This window comes from Agelaius phoeniceus, chromosome 3 (assembly GCF_051311805.1).
Source record: "Agelaius phoeniceus isolate bAgePho1 chromosome 3, bAgePho1.hap1, whole genome shotgun sequence".
Lineage (NCBI taxonomy): Eukaryota > Metazoa > Chordata > Aves > Passeriformes > Icteridae > Agelaius > Agelaius phoeniceus.
Genome location: NC_135267.1, coordinates 101,431,887 through 101,453,617, shown reverse-complemented (window position 1 = coordinate 101,453,617; position 21,731 = coordinate 101,431,887). Strand labels below are relative to the sequence as shown.

Genomic DNA, 21,731 nt, shown 5'->3' with positions numbered 1-21,731 from the left:
AAAAGTTTAGTCATTTCTATCTAAAAAATTATGCTACCAGATGGTGTTACTACACTGCAGTGGATACTCCTGTCTTCTCAGAGGCACATTCAAAAAGATAATCATCTCTCAGATTTTACTCAATACAAGATAATGGATCACTCTACTCACTCAGAAGTTTGGGTACAACTGCCTGGGACCAACTACAATGGATAAAAAAATACCTTATCAATGTTCAGTAGGTCTCAGCTCCCATGAAAAGGAATGTGACAACTCAGAACCCACCAGTGGCCCTCAGAAGGCAAGCTGATGTCCACCAGCACTGCAGAGGATTCCCAGCTTTCATTATAGGAATCAGTGGCATTCATTTAGCAAGGACAGAGCCTAGCATTGCAGTTAAACTAATGGTACTATTAATGACACTTCACTAATTTATGTCCCACACGGGTACGTTGAACAAATAAACCATCTGCAGTATGCTGCTGTTCTGAATTCTCTCTGCAGGTTTCAAGTCCTTGAATGACATTCCCCTCCAATCTAGTTTGTCAGGGAGTCACAAGTGGTCCAATTACACAGGGAACTGACCCACTACTGCTAAGAAACTGCCTCTTGTGAAACTCCATGAAGGTAAGAAACATCACAGTATTGGCATTCTCCTGGACACGACTCTGTGACAGTCAAGTGCAAACAGAAAAAAGGTGAGCAGCAGGTGGAGAAGAGCCCTATTCTATTTCTCTAAAGACCACAGATCTTATTTTTCCAAGAGAAACATGGCACTTGTCCTTGTTCTGGCAACACTGAAATACTGAAATATTTAGATGGTAAGAAATTCAAGCTAGTGATTTTATAAACTTTTAGATATACTTTTATTCTTTCTCCCAAATCTTATAAGCTGAGGATTCACTTCCAAAATAGCTTTCCTATCAAATACAGCATACATAGATTATAAAACCCCAAAGGTTTAATCAGCACTTTTTTACGGAAGTTCATTAATGGGTTTGCCAAATCACCCAGCCCAGAACTGTGTGTATATATTATTAAACCCTATTTTGAGCTTTATTACCTTCCTTAAGAGTGTATTAGTTCCTCTGTTTGGTGTTTCATATATTTACAAAGATATTCAAAAGTTTTGTCTTATTAAGAGAAAAATTGCATAGAATGAGAAAAACTTCTTAGGTAACTTTGGAATCTTTTAACTTGTAAATAAGCAACGAAAGCACTGAGATAAGTCTTTGGGAATATATTTGAAGTCTTAATGAAAGGGTCAGATTACAAAAAGACATAGTGGGAGTATTATATGAGGAAGCTTTAAAGTTAGTTGCAGTGTAATAAAAAAACAACATTCAAATAAATTATTTTTCACTGCAGTATGCCAAGTTTTTGGAGATAGAATTAAAATTGGGCTTTCATTTTACACCAAGTAAAGCATAATACTAGACTATAATACTGCATATACTAGTGAGATCCAAATGCCCACGGTGTTGCAAGAGAACATTTTCCCTCAGGCATTTGAAATGTAATGCTTCTTTAATATTCTCTGTTGGATATTGTTAGAATGGAATTTCAAATATTTCCTGCAATTTGAGTTAAAGATTACTGAATAATGCTGAGCAGCAGAAAATTTTTGAAGCGTACATCTAAAGCTGGCATAGTAGCTTAATGTCCTGTTGTTTCTTGCTTTAGCAAAATTAATTTCTTCAGTCTTCAACCACGAATTCACGCACCACCTGGAGATACAAACCCATAATTTAACTGTGGTGTATTTCTAGCTCCCTTGCCTAATACACACTGAGGCCAGACCCTGTATGTCAGGCAACTACAACAGGAAAAGGCCATTTCAGAACAATACTTTAAATTCTCCCGTATCAGACAGTAAGCAACTTCAAAAACAGTATCTGGCCCATTATTTTAAATAAATGGGATTACAGGCCATGAAACAAAAGCACATTCTATTATATAGACAAGAGTAACACCTTTCCAATAGGACTCAAAACATTCAAAAGGCTTTTATCCAATTAAGGTCCAATTTTTTCACCATATCTGTGTTAGTGCTTTACCATGGCTACTCTTTACAGGTAAGGGTAGATGGCAAGTTGAGCAAAAAGGCATAGCTGTATCATTCTAAAAGGAAACTAGAAAAACAAACTGCAACCATGATTCCTGTGGCTTGATTACTTCATAGAGAAGCCTCCTTCATCCAAAGATGCAGCACCTTTCCACCATTTGTGCCATGATATAAGTGGTCCATTGCCCAATTTTTTTCTGTGGCCATTGCTCCCTTCTCATTCATACTTGGGCACATGACTGCCCTGAGTTCAAATTAACCAATTCCTCAACACTATCCCAGCTTGACCGAACAACTCTAAATGACTTCATGACACGCCCAAGAGTTTCTAACATTTTCTTTGAGCATGAGCCTGAGGACCATTCTTATGGGTTCCAACATAACCCTCCTCAGCACTGAACTAAAAAAACAACAAAAAAATGTATGCATGCCTGGTTTTGAGCAACAGGAAACTCCAAGTTATGTAGCATTGGTATGGACAATAGAGTCCACACAGCTGAAATCAGCTGGAATTTTATTTAGAGATGGGATCATTTAGCCCTACAGTATGCAACTGAATGAGTACAGGCATGTGCAGAGAGTACTTGTGTTTATGTGACCAGAATGAATAAAGGCAATTTCTTCTTTCTTTACTCAAGTATCAGTAGGCACTGAATATGGCCAGTATTATAAGCATGTATGCTACCAAAGCCACCCATAGACTCTGCTACTGCCTAAAAATTGGTTTGGATAAGGTTTCCAAAAGCAGGCCAGATACCAAAATGAATCTGTTAAACAGCAGGAAAACCTCCATACAGGAAACAAAGTGCTTAGTTGCCTCTTACAGTTATTACTGATAAAATTCATGTTTGAAAGTTATGTTTTACTTATGAATAATGCCATTAAGATAAAAGATTATCAGTCTTTTCTATCCATAAAGAATTATATTTTATACAATTAACAAAAAACTCAAAAAATCAACACCGTAAGATATCATTCTTCTTCCACCGGTATTTCTTGGCATATTTTCTTTGAAACACTATTTAATTCTTGGGGGGGGAAAGGAAAAAAATTTAGTTTGTATAGTGGTGGCTATTAAGAATTTGGTTCTGCAAAAATACAGAAATAAAGTCATATGGATGTTGTAAAACAAGCTGAAATATTTTAAGCAAACTATGTGACCATAATTCATAGAACTAAGCCTAAGGAGTAAAACTCTTGTAACTGTGCAAGAGATTTGGCAAGGAAGAGCATTCATCAGCCATTCTGACACGGAAAGGATGGATAAAGGAAGCAGATGGATTCACCCATCTGCACTGCACCTAAAAAAGGGAAAGTCATCATTATGGTTGCTAGCTTCTTGTTCAAAATGTGTTACTTGATTATCAGGTTATAATGAACATATGCAAAAGAAAGTCTTACAAGAGAAAAAGCAAACATTTATTTTCAGTAGGATCTGCTTCCCTTAACTAAAATGATTCACTTGACTAAATGCTAACCTCATTTAAAAAACTCTCAAGGACATCAGCTTAATCTTTCATCAGTTTACATCTAGTGGGGGAAACGGGTGCTGGTGCTCTTGTTGGGTTTTTAATGTTGCAATGTATTAACTTTAAGAGTACAAGGTTTGCTTCGCTAAAACTTGAATTGTTACATAGGTCATCTCCTCTCTAGAATACCAACCTGCCTCTTCTCCTCCAGACAGTGACATTAGTGAGTACAAAACCCACACAGTGCTGTCATAAAGTCTCTGTTCAACCAAGAGAAAGACAGATTTGTGTTAAGGTAGAAGAATCCAGTAACACTACTTCTCATGCACCAGGAACACAACCCTTCTGTTCACTTTGCAGTAATTCAGAGATCAACTTTGCTGAATTTACAGCCAATATGCCAAAGTCTTTGTGCTATGTCCAATGTGGTTGTTTGGTTTTTGGGTTGGCTTTGTTTGCCTTTGGTTTTAAACAGGGATTCTCTGTAACCTGGACCTTCTCTGTAACAACTGTGAGAAGAAAACCCTCCAGAAGTGGTGCTCGGGTGGTGGATGAGGACAGATCTTCCAGGGTCCCTCAGCTCTGGAGGAGTCATTATGAAGCCACTGTGCCACCACCCCCTCTGGTCAGTGATGGAGCCCTGAATCCTTTGGGCACCAGAGCACCCACCTCAGATCTGACATGCACCCACATCAGAGGAGGCCTGAACTCTCAGTGTCCCCCACCAAACCTGCAATACCTGCTCATACTATTGACCTACTTAGGGAAAACAAATAAAAAATAACTTTCTATTCACAATTTTTATTAATATTTGACTCATGAATAGTTTATAAAGATTACTAATATATATCACATGCAAGCTACAGATCATTTGTGTCTCTTTATAGGCGCAGCAGGCACCTGAGTACAGGATGTGTTATTGCATCCTAGCTACCTGTTAAAAACATGCTGAAGGTTGTAGAAATTAATTAATGATAGTTACCCAACTTTAATTAAAAAACCAACTAAGCTGTTAAGAAATTAAAAATAAGCAATAAAAAATTAAACCACTTCCATAGAAGATAAAATTTCTCTTTTAGAAAGAAAGTTTTCACCGCAGCAAAAACAAAATCTGGATTATAAATGGAATGTATGGATTAGCTTCTTCATGACATTCAATGTCCATGCAGTACTACATGACTGAAGTTCAGAAATGAACGGTGAAAAATTATGTTTGGGACATTAGCACTAGGAATGAAAAAAACCCAACCCTGTATTAATTTTCTAAACTACAATTTTAATAGTTCTTGTTCATATCTATATATTTTAAAAAATCTATTATAGATTTCTCACACACTTCACAAAATAACTTTGGATCCTCTTAATTCTATTTCAGTATTGTTTTGTAATGCTTTACCTTAGTTCTGAAAAATGTCTTACTATTATTCCCTTGGACCAGAACACAGAAGAGATTTACAAAATTATTTCAATTCTAGCATTTCTAGGTTTGAACCCGGCCACTATATAGTTAGTTTTTCTTACACAGTCTTCTGCATTTTAAATGTTAATTATATCACACAGACTTAGCTACAAGAGACATGACTTGGTAACAACAATTGTAAGTAAATGCATAAGATCAAAAACCTGTACTAGACACAGAGAGGATGATAAAAAGAGAACTTTACAAGTTATTGAAAATTAAGTGTAAAAACTTACCTAAAAATATTCATCCGTTTCTATAGATGGCAATGAAGTAAAAGACAATCCCATCCAAAATACAGTTAAAGAAGACAGCCAGCTGTTAACAGAGAATAATTCATTTTAAAATATTTTTTAAAAATTAAGAGATCATTCTGGCAGACTACCCTTCAAAACTACTAGTTGCCTTGAAAAATAATACTTAATCCCCTGAAGATGGAGATTAAAACATCTTAGTATTTCAGTGTGTTGTTTAATTACCGATTTCCATGTAATTCAGTATCTTTTCAGTGCAAAAATTGCAAAGTGTATTTGAGAGTTAGCCAAGAGCCCAATTCATACGCACACTAAATTTCCATTACTTCATTTGCACATAATGTTTCTATTTATGCAGCTTTTTGGCTTACAGTGCTACACGAAAGACTCATACTAATGAAACATTGGGGAGCATTAAAGAATATTTTTTAAAATTACATTTAAATTTTGCTTGGAAAAAAAAGCTTGGCAAGTAGACACAAAATTTAAGAAGGAAATACTAGAACTCTTGCTGACTTTAAAAACTACACCACATTCATAAAAGGCAACATTTTACAGTATCTTTAGTTAAATCAGCACAGTCAACAACTGAGTCCAACTTGGATTAATCATACTGGGATTGAAGATAAACTGATAAACATCCTTCTGACAACCAAAAGCATTTACACGTGGCTTTGCATCAAAACAAATCACTTTCAACACAAAGTAACAAGATTTGTTGTTATCTCCAAGAGCAAATAATTCCAGGAGCACAAGCTTGGGCAAAAAAGGAACAAGAATAAGAAGAGTCTTACCTACAGAAGAAAGTTTGAAAGTTTCAAGTTAAGCTCTCAACTGAAATCCATTAAATCAATACAATCTGCTAGGCTGACACAGACAAATCAGTTTACAGCCTGCTAACATTGATTTAGCTGAAAATTGATAAGAAATCAATTAAACTGAACCAATTAAGGTCAGTGGAAATTACCTTATGTGGGTCCACATCAGGTTTTGTGTATATTTAAATCTTAAACAATCTTAAATAGTGTTAATTAAGTCTGTACAACGTCTGGGTGCAGAAAAGGTTAAGAATCACCAGGCTAAAGCATCTTAGGACACTCTGGGAAACTTTGACTGTGTTAAACAAGCTCCCTCCTCCTGACCAAGCTTCCCCACGCTTCCCAGCAAGCCAGCCCTCAGCTCTGCTTGCAGCTATTCAGCTTTCAAACTTATCCACAGAAGGAGCTTGGGTACAGGCTTCATTCATATTAAAAACGGGCCGTCATTAACCGATATAAATCAGTGCAGCTGGAGAACCTCAACAAAGCCGGCAGGATCGCACCCCCGCACCCTAGCACCGCCGCTGGCCCCGCTGCAGGAGCTGCCAGGGCCACAAGGCTCCTTCCAGCCACGGCACCTTCCGAGCTGTGGCATGAGCACGACTGGCAGCACCACCCGATGAAACGGGAACACTTTGCATCACACCTTGCATTTTGCACCCCCTGCCCTAAAGGAGCAGCTTCCCTTTTCTGTCGCAGGACCGAAGAAATTGCCTCAGTATCCATGCTTACTATAAGGACTTGAGTAAGACTTCAAACTAATCCTGCAGAAACATACCGGGACCAGTGAGACCTTCACAGAACACTTAACTAACAGGGAATCCTGTCATGATCTAAGGGAAAAATCAGCTGTGCTATCCAAGACCTTCTTTTACACCCTAACAACAGTTTACAAAGCTCTGTTCTGCTAATGTATTTCTACCGGTACCAGCCTCCCTTACAGCCAGGCCAAAGGAATTTACTTCACTCAACAATTCGAAACACAAGTAAACGAGCAGTTTTATTTTTGTACAAGTGATCGCTAGTTTAGCCACGCAGTTCTACCAGCGGAATAGCACAGGTGAGCTCTCAGCTTTCCCTGAAAATAAAAAGGAAAGGACCGAGCAACAGGATGGCAAAATTTCATGAAGTGTGGAGCGCCGGGAACGCGCCGGCAGCTCCCCAGAGGAGGCCGGGCGGCAGGGAAACGCGCGAGAAACGCAAGGGGAACGCTCTGCCCATCCCGGGCTCGCGGCTCTGGGATGCCCCGGGGGGATGCCCCGCCGGGCAGGGCCGGGCCGCGCACTCGCACCCACCGAGCGCTCCGAGTTCGCGGGGCGGGCGCGGGAGCGGCGCCGCCGGCACCGGGGCCTGTCCCGCGCGTCACCGCAGCAACCACGCGCGCCACCCCCTGCGCATGCGCCACCACAGCCGCCCCCGCCCCTGCATCCCCGCTGCCGAGTGCGCATGCGCGGCCCGAGAAGCCCGCGCTTGCCGCAGCCCCCACCCCTCCCAACCGCGCGCACGCGCCGCGAAGGCAGCCGCGCGTCGCCCCCTAACGGCCCAAGCCCTGCGGCGCCGCGCGGCGCTTCAATGAATGGGGCGAGGTGGGGAGAGGCAACCGCCAATGGCGTGCGGGGGCGCGGCGCGCCACGCCCGAGGTACGATGGGAGTTGTAGTTCTCTTCGGCAGCCGAGCGGCGCTGGCTGGCGGCGACCACGACTACAGTCCCCAGGCGGCTGCGCGCGGCCGCACGCCCCGCCCCACCACGGCACCTCGGCGCAGCGCTGCCACGGCCGCAGTCGCGCCGCAGAGGTGACCTCGAGCAGCAAGTGCATCCGCCGCTCCCGCAGACATGGTCGGTACCGGGCCCACGGCAGTACCGTGCCCCTCGGGTTCCTTCGGCTCGGGGCAGGGAATTCTGGCAGGCGGAGGTGACCCTGAAATGGCGTCGCCCTCCCCGCCCGGCCGCGCTGCTCCCGGGAGGGCCCGGGGATGAGGAGCAGGGGTGACCTGGAGGTGGTCGTGGCACCCAGAGAAGCCGGGCACGGTGGCACCCCAAGGCTCGCTGCAGCCCCCGCCGAGCCGCGCCGGGGTGACCTTCCAGACGGGGACGTGGGGTCGGTGCCGGCCTGGCGGCGGCTCTGCCTCTGCCTGTCCCCGGGGGCGTGCGGGGGAAGGCGGGATGTGCCCCCGGCGGAACGCAGCGAGCCTCCCTGGCCCGGGCTGGCACTCCAGGGCTGATCGCGCCTTGTCCCGGCGCCGCGGCTGCTGACATTGCCTGCGGGAGATAGGGGCTGTCAGCGCCTTGTTCGTGAGGCGTGAAATGTTTTGATGCGGTTCTGTGTTAGCTCAAGGGAAAGTGCTTGTGAAATGTCTTTATTGGTTCATCCCTGCTTGCTGTCGGAAATCCAGCTGTTTGTTCAGACTCTCTAGATTGTCAAGGAGTCCTAGTTCTGCTCTGAGGTTACAGAGGTGAACTGCAGTGCTTTGCTTTTCTGCAGCATGTGTACATAGATATATAAACCTGCACAGAGACCTTGCTTTCCTTTCTAGGCATGAAAACATCTCCGTGTTTTTCTAGACTCAATACCCTGTTACTCAAACCTTCACTTTCAGTATTTTGCTATAGAAAGGATGTTTGCATGCTCTGAAATGTGGCTTATTTCAGCTGTACCCTAAAAAATACCAAAATCTGTGAACTTTATGCTTCTTTTCCACTCCTTCTATTTAAAATGGGGATTTGCAGGAGTGACAACATGACAGCAAGCTCTAGTTTGTATTTGAACTCTCGAAGCATTGAGACATGGATGAGCTGACATGGATGATCTGGTCTCACAAAGAACTTTGATGTCCAGACCTTTCAGAATGTCACTGTTTTTAGCTTGCCTTTGCTTTCAGATTATGCATGTGGTGTTGGGCAGAGGCTTTAAATTTCTTGAAATAAAATCATCTATCAGTGCAGACACCATTAGCTCAATGAAATGGAAAAAGTTTTACAGGGCACCTGTGTCAAGGTCGTTCCTTAAGGAAGAAATGCCTTTGGAATTGCTTTGGTCTCTGAACCACAGCGCTGGTGGTGTTCTTCGAGTGCACGGCTGCCTTGCTGAGACTCTCTGCTACATTTCCAAACATGTTTATTGTCACCACATCTCCGCTTTAAAGAAGGGAGAGCAAAGGGAAAGTTCCTTAGGCAGACTCTAGACTTTGGAAGAGATAAAAATTTATTTTAATGATTGAGTAATTATTGTAAAGCAAGATGGGATAGCTTAGTTGGCTGGAACAATGTTCAATATTCAGGAATAATTTTAAGCTGGTAGTATTTTATAGATGAGCTTATCAGCAATAATCTTTATGGAGATCTCTCATAACTGCAATTAGCAATGCAAAGTCTATCAATCACTTGTGTAGCCAGGATATTCCTGTCACAACATTTGATAGGTTGTGAGTTATCTTTTACTTACCTTTGTAACCTCCTGAATCAGTTTTGCAGTGCAGTGCTGTTTGCAGGTATGGCACTAATGTTTTAGTTCTGCTGATATCAGCTGTAATCACAGAAATAACTGAAGCACTGAGTTCTCAAATCAAAGTGTGTGGGGTGGGTGCTAAGACCTCAACTTCCTCACTTGATATTGGAGGCTTTGCTTTGATCTGTGATAGTTTAGGAGGGGGAGAGATCCTACATTTGCTGGATTAGATGAAGAAGGGTACCTGGGGATGCAATGGTCAGCTGCTGGGGGCTTTTTTCTCATCCTTTTTATCATTACTTTTGCTGCTCTTTTATTTTCCTAAAGCTTTTTAACTATACATCGGTTGATTGTGAAGTGGCGAAGGCTTTGGAGCAAAATAGTTCAGCAAGTTGTTGTTTAATTTGTCCTCTAGTTCCTTTATACCTGAGAGTGAGTAAAGGTCACCCCTGCAGTTACCACAGCATGAAAGTCCTGCAGGAGCCAAGTCACGGGTTAAAGCGTCTGGACATGAATGTCTGGAACCTACAACTTCTGTTGGGGAGCTTCTCATTTCTCTAAAAGTAGCCTCAGACACTCAGTGGGACTAATTTTAATATGAGATGTAAGGTTTTTTTTGTGAGAATTATCCACATTTTGTAAGCAGCACAACAAAATCCAAAGTTTTTGGTTTGTTAGTCCAGCTTCTGGATTTAAGAGAGAGCATGGAAGTTTCTCTGATGCTAAATTCTCACAATTGGTGCAGGGGTAAAAGGGTCTGGGGAATGCACTGAATCCAAGGTACTGAAGGTTTGGAAAGGAAAGACAAGTAGGAAGCACTCCTCACCTTATTTTAGCTTGTGTGTATTTAGCTTGTGTGTTTTCCTCCTCCAGCCCCAAATGGGGGACAACAGGAAGGATGGTAGTAGGCAAAATTATTTTGAGAAGGTGGAGCTGAGTCATGACTGAAGGTTTGGGGTTTTTTTTAGAGGCTAAATGCTAAGTCTCAGTAAAAAAATAATAAATAGTCCTGTTCTTACCTTTCCATCTTCTCCTCCTTCCCTCTCCTGTTGTTAGGCTGAATACTCACCATAATGCTAGTGGATAAGTTGCCATTTTTTATGTTTCAATCAGACTGGCTTATAAAGTTCATAGAATGGAAAAAAAAAAAAATCTCTTTTCCTTTCCCCCTTTTGTGACACTGCTTTAGAAGAAAGAGCCTTAAAAACTTTCTTCTATTTACTGGAAATTCAGAAATCAATTCACAATTGATTTCAGATACCCTATAAATATAAAGAAAACATGTTTTACTGCTATCTGTGTGAGTTCTGGAATAGCTTAGCACAGGATCACTTTTTATATGATGGGGATTTTGCCAGGCCAAGGTTTTGCAGCACTGTAACTTTTCAGTATTTATTTTATTAACTAGTGTGGTTAGCTGCCTTAAAAGAGTGTTCATTGTTCCATTTATATAAATAAAATGTAGATTCTTCTTAGAAACATGCTGAAAAGTTGGCTTTAAAATTTGATACACATCTTAATCTGTGTTGCTCATCATCATTCAGATGTTATGCTCAAGAATAGAGTACCAGAACTAGTTTTGAGATTTAAACCACTAAGAATTGATTGTCTGCTCTCCTTCCCCTCATAGTGGAGTTTCAAAACTATTGAAGAAGGGTGTGACTCGTAGTAGGACAAGTTCAAAAGAGAATAATGCACTTCAACACCGTGTAATGGGCAACTGGGTAATGAGATATTTAAAGAATCATTCCCATAATGAAACAGGTCTCTGAAATCTGCGAGTTCAGTAGTTTACCTTCATAATTTATGCCCTGATTTTATCTCGTATGTGATAAAATGGGGTAGGTAGCCTAATTTTTTTAATTATCTAACAGTAGTGTGATGCAGCTGTGCTTGACCGGTGAATTCTGCAGAGAGAATACACTGGAAGCCCCACATGGTTTTCCTATAAATATCAGTGACAGGAATGCTAGTTGGAAAGGATCTGTAGAGGTCATAGAGTCTGCCTTCCTTCTTGCTCCATGTCTGGAAGTTGTCCAGTCCAGCCTGACAGCGAGACTTTTGCCACTGATAGATCATGTCATAGGTGTTTTGTTCTGGGCCTTGAAAACTGCTGGGGGTGAAGGTTATACAGACCCTCTGGGTATCCTGTTCTGCTGCAACAGTACCACATAATCAAGAGTTTTTCTCTTAATTTGTAGCTGTTGCACCCTGTTCTGCCACTACTGAGAGGTGTTGGGGGCAGTGTTATTTTTCTAACACTCTGTGAAGGTGTGGTGGTTTGCTGTTAGGTCTCCCTTATCCTCTACCTTTCCAGACTCTGTCCTGACTGCCTTTCCCTCAGCCTCATCTTACAGACCACAGAACCATACAGAACTTGGGTTTCCAGAACTGGACTCAGAATTCCATCTGCAATATCACCAGCACTGAGTGCAAGGCATGTCTTTGCTCTGCAGCTTACACTTTTCATAATGTAAAGGTGAAATGTAAATGTAAAGGATAATTAAATCACTTCTTTTACATTCAGTTATGCCTGGTCTGCATGTCAAGTGCTCATCTTTTAATTTTCTGGAGAAGTGGGCTTGGCATTTCAGCAGGCTGATCAGTATGCTTGTTCCTGTCCTAGCACAATCTGCCCCAGCCCTATTGCCTCTAGAGAAAAAGGGAAATACAAATAACAGGTTTACGAAATACTGGGTTATTAATGTGCTTTGCGACGTGGCCCTTTTCAATAGAATCATAGAATGCTCTGGGTTTGAACAAACTTTTAAAGGTCATTGATCTACCTCCCTGCATTTGGCAGGGACATCTTCAACAAGACCAGGTTTTTCAGAGACCTGTGCAATTTGACCTTGAATGTTTCCAGGGGTGGGGCAACCACCACTTATCTGGACAATCTATGCCAGTGTTTCACCACCTTTATTGTAAAGTATTTATTTCTTATCTTGGTATGTCCTCTTTTGGTTTAAAGTATTGCCCCTTGTCGTTTCATAACAGGCCCTACTAAAAGGTTTGTCCTAATCTTTTTTGTAAGTCCCCTTTGAGTATTGAAAAGCCACCCTGGTACCTTCTCTTCTCCAGGCTGAAGAAGCTCTCCAGACTCTTCTCCAACCCAAACCCTTGCAGCCTTTAATTTTCAATATTAAATAACTTCTGGATTTCTCCCAGTCCTGGTTCTGCTTAACAAAGTGTCATTTTGCTACAGGGCAAACCCTTATTCCCCTCTTATTTGCAATATAGTAGCATTTTGGCAGTCTTCTCCCAATCTTTTGGAGTTTTGGGTCAGTTTGACAAAAGACAGTTGTATTATGGATAGTGTCTGTATTTGTACATAATGTAGCTTTTGTCTGTGGATTAGTTAAATTTGCTGCCTAACAGTTTAGTGAGGCAGTAATTTTAAGTCCCCTAGATTCTTTGGTTTCTGGCATTCAATAAGTCTTTGGTTGCAAATAAGCATTCAAAATGCTTAGTGGGAACAGCCCTTGAAATGGAAAGAATCTGAAAACCAATCAAGTGTCACAGCTCGTGAAACTTCTGTAGTAAATTTCAAGTATGAATGGTTGGGGTTTATGTTGAATTGTCTTATGTTAACAAGGCAGTGTTGTTAAAAGGAATGCAAAATTTTTCAAATATATCACTATTCCCGGCATTTTGCAAGTTTTCCAGGAGCAATTCTTAAGGATCTTTTTGCAATTGTGGTCTGTTTCTGTAAAACCAAGCAGAGAAATAGCTGGTGGTTCTTGCAGAACCAGAAGTGTGATCCCAGGAGCTGGGGCTGATCCACCTTTAAGCACACGCTTTCATCCAGGTTAAATAATCAGAACGTTATTGCTGTAGTAACTTAATTTTAACTGGTGTGAGGCTGAGGTGTGGAGCTGTGGGTAAGGCTGTGTCATTTCCTTGCAGGGTGAACCTGTCAGAGTGCTGGTGACTGGAGCAGCTGGGCAGATTGCTTACTCTCTCCTCTACAGCATTGCCAAGGGTGATGTCTTCGGCAAAGACCAGGTAACTCTTGCACTGAATCCACAGAATTCACAGGTTGGAAAAGACTTTCAAGATCATCAAGTCCAACCCATGGCACCCAGTGCCACATCCAGTCTTTTTTAAACACATCCAGGGATGGTGACTCCAGCACCTCCCTGGGCAGACCATTCCAGGACTTTATCACTCTTTCTGTAAAAAACTTTTTCCTAATATCCAGCCTATATTTCCCCTGACACAGCTTGAGACTGTGTCCTCTGGTTCTGTCAGTGCTGCCTGGAGAAAGAGACCAACCCCACCTGACTACAGCCACCTTTCAGGGAGCTGTAGAGAGGGATAAGGTCACCCCTGAGTCTCCTTTTCTCCAGGCTAAACACTCCCAGCTCCCTCATTCATTCCTCACAGGGTTTGTGTTCCCAGCCCCTCACCAGCCTCGTTGCCCTCCTCTGGACACACTCAAGTGTCTCAATGTCCTTCCCAAACTGAGGGACCAGAACTGGACACAGCACTCAAGTTGTGGCCTCACCAGTGCAGAGTACAGGGGAAGGATGACCTCCCTGCTCCTGCTGGCACAGGAATGAATGAATGTCAGAACTGCAGTGCCTGGGACTGGTTTCCTCATAGACACTTGGAATGGTTTACCAATATGCAAGTAATTTCTTCTTTAAGTAGGGAAAATGGGAGTTCTGCTCTGTTGTTAGTTGTGCTGAAGTTGTTTTCTGCAAATGGGTTTTAAATCTTGCACGAGGTAACAGCCAAGTACAAGACAAATTCATTTTCAAGACACATTGTGCCCAGCTTGCACTAAACCTTTTCTTTCTTTCCAGCCTCTTATTCTTGTGCTGCTGGACATCACTCCTATGATGACGGTACTGGAAGGTGTGGTGATGGAGCTGCAGGACTGTGCTCTGCCGCTGCTCAGAGGTGCCAAAACAATTTTTTCTTATACCTCCAAGATGCTGCAGTACAATTCTTGCATTTATGAGTCCCTGTAGCTGGCAGGAAGTTAGGCCGAAGAAAATCTTAGATGATCCTTCCTTGGTTTTGTGGAATATAATCAATTTAACTTAGCCTGTAAGCTAGGAAGAATAACATCAAATAGGTTTTTGTTTATTTTATCAAATAGAATAACACCAAATAGGTGGACAGAACTGGCAATGGAGATACCTGGGTTTATATCATCTAATCCTGGGCTTTAAGCCTGGACAAGAAATTGTGAGATACTAGTGCATATGTGCATTGTATTCTGGCCCAGCCATGAAATATATATAATATATCATTGCTGTATTATGTATATAATATTTATTGCTAAATTTAAAAAAATAATTTAGTCTTAGAAATATCTTCTCTATAAAGATACAAAATGAAAATGCACTCCTCAAGCCATGTAAACAAGCTGAGTTCTGGTAGTTTAAACAAGCACAAGAAAGGGAGCAAGTAGGAGTTAGTGTAATTACTATAACACATGACAAAAGAAGGATGTAGGTACCAGCTCTTGTACAAATCAAACCTTCTCTGCTTTGAAATGGAAAGGGGCAGCAAAACTTCACTTGTGTTGGTCTTTGCCACTGAAATTTTATTGTAAAAGTAAAGAAAAGCACATGTACTTATATACATGTTTTTAGAGGCAAATGAAATGTATCTTTTACATAGATTTCTCCTGTGTTTTCCACTTTAGATAAATATTTGTATGTAAAACCCATTTACTGGGATGTATATAGTCTATGGAAGTAGAGCCAAATGACTATTACTTGTATTTTTGGAAGGGGAAGGTGGTGGTATTGTCAGATTAGATTATATACTATTTATGCACAAAAGAATATTCCTGTTAGCACTATGCCATGAGTATTTATCTTGCTGAATTCTTTTCCCCGTTTCCTTTTTTTTAGAGGTCATTCCAACAGACAAGGAGGAAGTTGCATTCAAAGACCTTGATGTAGCAATTCTGGTTGGCTCCATGCCAAGGAGAGAGGGCATGGAGAGGAAGGATTTACTCAAAGCAAATGTAAAAATTTTCAAGTCTCAGGGTGCAGCCTTGGACAAGTATGCCAAAAAGACTGTCAAGGTGAATATAGGAACTGAATTTAAAACATTAATTCTTTGCTATGTAGAGATCTGGATACATTGTAGAAGAATATTGCACAAGCAGGAGCCTGTTCAGTGTGGGCATTCCTTTCCTTATGCCCTGGAAAATAGACCACAGTCAAGGGTAGATAAGAAACAGAATGTTAAATTGGTGGATGATTTAGTCATTAATTTGTTTGGTGAAAAAGGTGAGTCCTACATTGTATTGCTGTATTCCACACATACTCTGTTTACCACCAATTTGAAAAGCAACCCCATAAAACCATGTTTAAAAAAAATAAGCAGTCCTTTGCTTGTTATCACGCTTCTCTAGGAGAACTGAATTAACTAAATGCAGCTGCCTATTTCATATCCATCTGTGTCCTTTAACATAATGACCCTTAACTTCAATATCAATATGGAATTACAGTTGCACAAAAATCGGCTTTATTTAGGTTGTTTGCATCTTACTTGGAGCATTAGAAGATTTTAATTGTTCTCTCTCAGATTCCTTCAGCACAGTTAATGGGATCATGTGGCTGCTCTCCCACTGCTCTTAATCTCAGACCCAGACTCCGACTGTGCTTTGTAACTGACTTTTTAATGTCTGCTGATGAACTTCCTACGGCTTCTAGAGATGTGTTTGCTTCTTTATCCAGCTGGAATAAAAACTATCAATATAACTATTGTGGAGTAGTGGAAAATTTACTGAACTCACTTTCAAAAGGGGAAATACAAAGGGAGGTTTGCAAATCAGCTTGTGTGATTTAGAGTATATGGAGTCTGACATAAGTCATTCGAGGCACAAATGAAGTTAAGTTAAAATCAGTTTTGCATAGTAATAAATTGATTTAAGTTGAGGCAGTGTTTTACTTCTAACTGCCTATGAACATTGAGATAAGTAAATGTTCTGGCTTTCTTAATTATAAAGCAATTATATAAAGCAGTGGCAGCCAGTCCAGAAAGCGTTTCAAAGTGGTTGGTTAAAAGTGTGCTTGTGTCTATCTCCCTATATCTGGTAGCATGAGGTTTGAAGCCAGGCTGTAGGTCAGTGTACAGATCTCCCTGGAAGTCTTGTTCCCTTTCACATTGGATGTCAAGTTAAAGAGAATGCCTACCTGGAAAATATTTTTATGTGCAGTTATAGAAGATTGGGTGACTACGAACGACACAATTAAAAGACAATCTTGTTGAAGGCAACCAAGAGATTAGAAAACTTAACTTCTAGATAGCTTCTTTGAAGGCCAAGCAGTGTATTTCACTGAAGGGAGGTATTTGCAGAAATACCTACTTCATATTTCCTTTTTTCATTTTTAGGTTGTGGTTGTTGGGAATCCAGCAAATACCAACTGCCTAATTGCATCAAAGTCAGCCCCATCCATACCAAAGGAAAACTTCAGCTGCTTGACTCGTTTGGATCACAACAGAGCCAAATCTCAGGTAAAAAATGGCTTATTGTGTTATCTATGCTAATTACAGAGCAATGCTTTCAAAGAAGCCTGTGAATTGAGAAGTTAAATCAATGCAATGGACATCTTTCATTTCCAATTAGATTGCTCTGAAACTTGGTGTGACTGCTAATGATGTGAAGAATGTCATCATCTGGGGCAACCACTCCTCCACTCAATATCCTGATGTTAACCATGCGAAGGTAAATGTGAAAGGAAAGGAAGTTGGAGTCTATGAAGCTATAAAAGATGACAGCTGGCTGAAGGGAGACTTTATTGTGGTAAGATACCTTTTTTCTTTTTTTTTTAATAGTCATTCTGTGATTGTGCTTTCTCCTTACCTCATCTGAAATTGTAAACAATGTAACTGATGTAGTGAAGCAGCTCTTTTCTCTCACTAGAATAAACCATCTTCAGATACCTTGTTGCTATCAGTTATTTGCCTTTGAAAATTCAAGGCAGGAAAGTCTATGTAACTTCTGTTAGAAGAATCTAACTGAAATGCTAAAATGATTCAGCAAAGAGTTTTGATCACAGCTTATGTGAAACTTGTGTGACACAGGAGCACCATTGCCATTTCACTATGGTGACTTTTTGGGGCAGTTTTGTAGATGAAGTGGGATTGATCCATTTGCTGCTCCCCACTCACCAGGAAAGGCCAGCAAATCTTTCCCTGCTCATGCATGGGCACACACACACATACACAAAGTCTAAATACGTGGCATCATCAGAACCATTTCTGAAAAGGAATCTGAAAAATCTAGGAAATGCCTGCAAAGTAGAGTAGTAATAAATAATAATGTAAGTTAGTAAAACACAATAATGGTATTAATTGATCAAGAGCACAGGCTAAGTGGAATATGAAGGGAAATGGGTTACTAAAGCCCTAGATGATTAAAGCTTTAGCAAAACTATTAAATTTAAAAACTATTAACTTGAGTATAGTGAGGTAGGTTCAACTATCTTCAGGAATTAAATAAATTGTACGCATTAAGTATTGTGGGATTGAGACCAGCAAGGGTTTCACATTGGTATTCAGCAGAAGACCTTAATTGACAGTGTGTTGCTTGAGACATCTGCTACTGCTGACATGCACAAAGTCTCCTGGGTGGGAAAAGCTTGAGGCATCTGGTTGGTATTAGAGTAGTCAGCTAGCTGTAAAGTTAAGGAATGAGCCTCTGAAACATTGTTACATTTGTGTTGGCACAACTCTTCTCCATAGTATTTCTGGATTGTATGCCATGTTTGTTTAGTGAAAGAACTGTATCTTCACTGATAAAATTAAATAATTACATACAATAGTCTTTCTTGATGGCATTTACTAACAGCATGTAGACCAAGCCATGGTTTTTCTGCTTTACAATTTAGTTATGGTTGGGTTTTTTTCTTAATTGCAGACTGTTCAGCAACGTGGAGCAGCTGTTATTAAGGCCAGGAAGCTGTCCAGTGCCATGTCAGCTGCCAAAGCTATCTGTGATCATGTGAGGGACATCTGGTTTGGCACTCCAGCGGTAAGATGTGGCTATTAAAGTGCATGTTTGCCTCATGCTTTCATTCTGTGCCCACCTCGCTGACCTCGAGTGTATGTGTATTCAGAGGAAAGAATCTGTCTTTTTCTGGAGTAAATTGTGTCATAGGAGATAAAGGATATCATAAATCATGGAAATTTTGCCTGCTTCCAGCAGTGAAAAATGTGTTTATCTCTGCCTTTCTGCTTTTAGGGGGAGTTTGTTTCAATGGGAGTAATTTCTGATGGCAATTCTTATGGTGTTCCTGAAGACCTGCTGTATTCATTCCCTGTTGTGATCAAGGTAACTAGGCTGTATTTAAATCCATATATCTTCTGCACAACCTGTTAAACTGTCATGTGAGCCTATTAACAGCAGTGTGGGACTGCAATTGCTGGGATGTGGGGGTTAGCAGTCTCCCTTTCACAGAGAGGACTCTTATTAACCAAGTTAACTTGATTGTCAGTTAAGTGCTGGTGGTTAGACAAATACAATCTGACATGACTAGCTGATGCTGGTTGCATTGTTTATCTGAAATAAAATTAACTTCTGCCTGATGTGGTTCTTAGGGCCATAGGTTGTGTTTTTATGCCATAAAGTTTCTTTCATGCAGACTGAATGAAGCCTGTTCTTACATGGAGGGCTTTATGTTTGTTTGTTTTCAATCAGGACAAGACCTGGAAGTTTGTTGAGGGTCTTCCTATTAATGATTTTTCTCGTGAGAAGATGGAACTTACTGCTAAGGAGTTAACTGAAGAGAAGGAGACTGCTGTGGAATTCCTCTCCAGTGCATGACTAGGTCAGGAGGAAATACACAGTCATTTAAGAGTGGAAGAATCGAAAAGCCGTCTGTAGGTCTGCTACCAAGCACCAATACTGTATCCAAGTCAACTGTCTGTGGCCATTGTGCATTTTAAAGTTCATATGCTTACTGGTACTGTCGTGCCTCTTGAGTTATTAGCAAAATATTATTAAAGAAGTAAAACTAGTTTGTTGACCAAAGTTTTTGTCCATTCAATACTAGTTGCTTTCTGTGTATGGTACAGGATAATTGTTTGCCTCGGCCTTGGCTACTAACGCACAATCTGAGTTTTGATTAGAATTTGGCACTACTGGAACACATTCGTGATCACTTCAGCAGCCTCCGTCTCAACTGAAAATGAAATTAGAATGCCAGTAATTCTCTTTACACTGATAGTTCAGTGACCCAGGTCTGTCACTGCACAGACTTCAAGTAAATACATTTCACTCTGGTTATGCTTACAATGTTTGTCAATAGAAATATTAAAAGTTGTTTAATCAGATACTGGCTAAGACTAGTTTGTTGCACTTTATTTGCATGTTTTAGTTATGTAACTAACACAATTTGATAGTACAAGATAAAAAAAACCTTAAAAGCCTATTTTAGGAAACTGAGGGAAACTAGTTTAAGCTTTAAGCATTACTAGCTTTTGCAATGACTAACATTTCCCTTTGCCTGAGTTGGTGTGTCTCCTGTTCTAACAGAAGTTTCTGCCTTGTACTAAAGTAAATCTTGGTGTGTCATACCTGGAGTCATCTCATTTTTCTTTTTTGGTCTGTTTTCATTTAATGAGGATTTGAAAAACAGAACTTCTTTGACAAGAAAAGCAAAGGTTAAACTGAATTATAAGCAAATTGGTTTTCTTTGAGGATTTACCAGCCAGAATGTAAAATAAATCAGCAAACATCAGTAAGCTTATCCAGAAAAATAAGTCTGCTCTCAGAATATTGCTGTACCTATTAAGTACAGTGACAATGATGCATCAGAGACTTATATGTAGGGAGAGAAAACGGGAAATTCAGAAAACGGGCATGTGCTGCAGCACAGAGCACAGTGAGTGAACACCATGAATGCTTAGGAAGCAGCTATTGCAAGCATTTTTGCATTTCTGCAGTCTTAAAATAGACAGGAAGTGTACACAGTTGTATTTTTTTCACTGTTATTCCTCTGAGCCCCTTAGAGTTTAGTTTTCAGGAGAAAATTTCATACACCTGTCTTGTCATGACAGTTTGGGCACTTCTGCAGAAATTAGGGAGGGGAGAAAAGCTGCCACTGTGTTGACTGCCTTCTGGCAGTTCCATGCAAAGTCAGTAAAATCTCATTTCAACGTGAGCTCAGGGATCAAAGAAATTCATTGCAATAATTACTATGCTACAATTTATTTTAAATAAGGTGGTTTTGCAGTGAATTCTGCAGGAGATGGCTCCAATGCACAAAGTTAGTTGGTATAAAAAGGCTAAGTAAAGGAAAAAGTGCACATCTATGCCTGATAAATAAATGCTGCTAGTGTGCTTTGTGCCATACCTACTGTAGCATCACTACGTAGGGAATTAGCTTTAGGAAAGAAAATCTGGAAGATCTGTCTCTTCAGGGCTTTTTGATGTCTGTTTTAAAGCAGCCTTCTGCAAGAGACAACTAATTTCTTGTTAAGTAATCCTTCTAACAATGTATCAGACCACTTCCACAGAAGCTCTGCACTTGATAGAGTATCTCTCTCCCCTGATACACTGAAGTTAACAGTTGCACTGGCATTTACCTCCTCATGCTGAGGTTTAAGCACTGTTTGTGTTCCCTCCATACTTCTATGAACCAGTTGAACAGGAAATCTCTCATTGCCCAAATGCTTTGCTATCCTGCTACTTACAAACTACTACATGGTGGATATTCTTTCTATTGGAAGTTACTCCCTAGTTACTGATGAGGTATTTCCAGGATATAAAGACTTTTCTGTGCAGGAAAGGATTTCACATCCATTCATTACTTGCTGATTACTTCTCCGAGAGAACAAAAGCCAGAACTTAAAGCAGCAACTCCTGAGTGAGTATATACAAGCATTCTTTGAGAAACAAATCCTAGGGGAAATTAGGGCTGGAATTGTCAGATCCACTTCTTGAAGGTTTCTAGATGGAGCTGCTGAGAACATTAGAGCCCCTCACTGAGTCTGTGTGTCAGCAGAAAGGCTCCCAGGGAAGGCTGGAAAGTGTTCGGCCTGGCTGGCATGCCTTGTCGTGGAACACCAAATCCCTGCATCCCAAATCCTGCCTTCCTGCTCCTGAAACTGCACAAGGCAGGCTGCTAGCCTGATCTCTTTGAGCTTTCTTCACAGCCTTCCATTCCCAGCAAGAATTCTTTTGAGAGGGAGAAGAAATAAAGCTTTTCCCCAAATGAACAAAAAACTGATTCCAAGTTTGTCTCACATCATCCTTCTTCTCCCAGTA

At 40.9% G+C, this 21,731-nt stretch overlaps 2 protein-coding genes across 6 annotated transcripts in view; one reads left to right on the top strand and one right to left on the bottom strand.

Annotated features, from left to right (window-relative positions):
- WDPCP (WD repeat containing planar cell polarity effector) overlaps nt 1-7,459 on the bottom strand; it is a 148,147-nt gene extending 140,688 nt beyond the window's left edge. For all 5 annotated transcript variants that reach the window (XR_013181524.1, XM_077175992.1, XM_054630211.2 and 2 more), the window contains exons 1-2: nt 7,340-7,459; nt 5,209-5,290 (exon numbers count right to left, since the gene is read on the bottom strand). The gene's annotated coding sequence lies outside the window, so the exon portion shown is untranslated. The remainder of the gene's footprint in view (nt 1-5,208; nt 5,291-7,339) is intronic.
- Nucleotides 7,460-7,750: 291 nt separating this feature from the next.
- Nucleotides 7,751-20,038, top strand: MDH1 (malate dehydrogenase 1). The gene is made up of 9 exons (XM_054629225.2): nt 7,751-7,881; nt 13,397-13,495; nt 14,299-14,395; nt 15,361-15,536; nt 16,853-16,975; nt 17,088-17,264; nt 18,381-18,494; nt 18,705-18,794; nt 19,161-20,038. Exons 1-9 carry the CDS (start codon nt 7,879-7,881, stop codon nt 19,284-19,286), a joined length of 1,005 nt encoding a protein of 334 aa, XP_054485200.1. The 5' UTR covers nt 7,751-7,878; the 3' UTR covers nt 19,287-20,038.
- Nucleotides 20,039-21,731: the final 1,693 nt, after the last annotated feature.

Bases quoted from the DNA above. Each gene is read 5' to 3' on its own strand.
- MDH1 (XM_054629225.2), top strand. The intron at 13,496-14,298 runs GTAACTCTTGCA...CTTTCTTTCCAG, and splicing joins ATGTCTTCGGCAAAGACCAG to CCTCTTATTCTTGTGCTGCT. The intron at 18,795-19,160 runs GTAACTAGGCTG...GTTTTCAATCAG, and splicing joins CATTCCCTGTTGTGATCAAG to GACAAGACCTGGAAGTTTGT.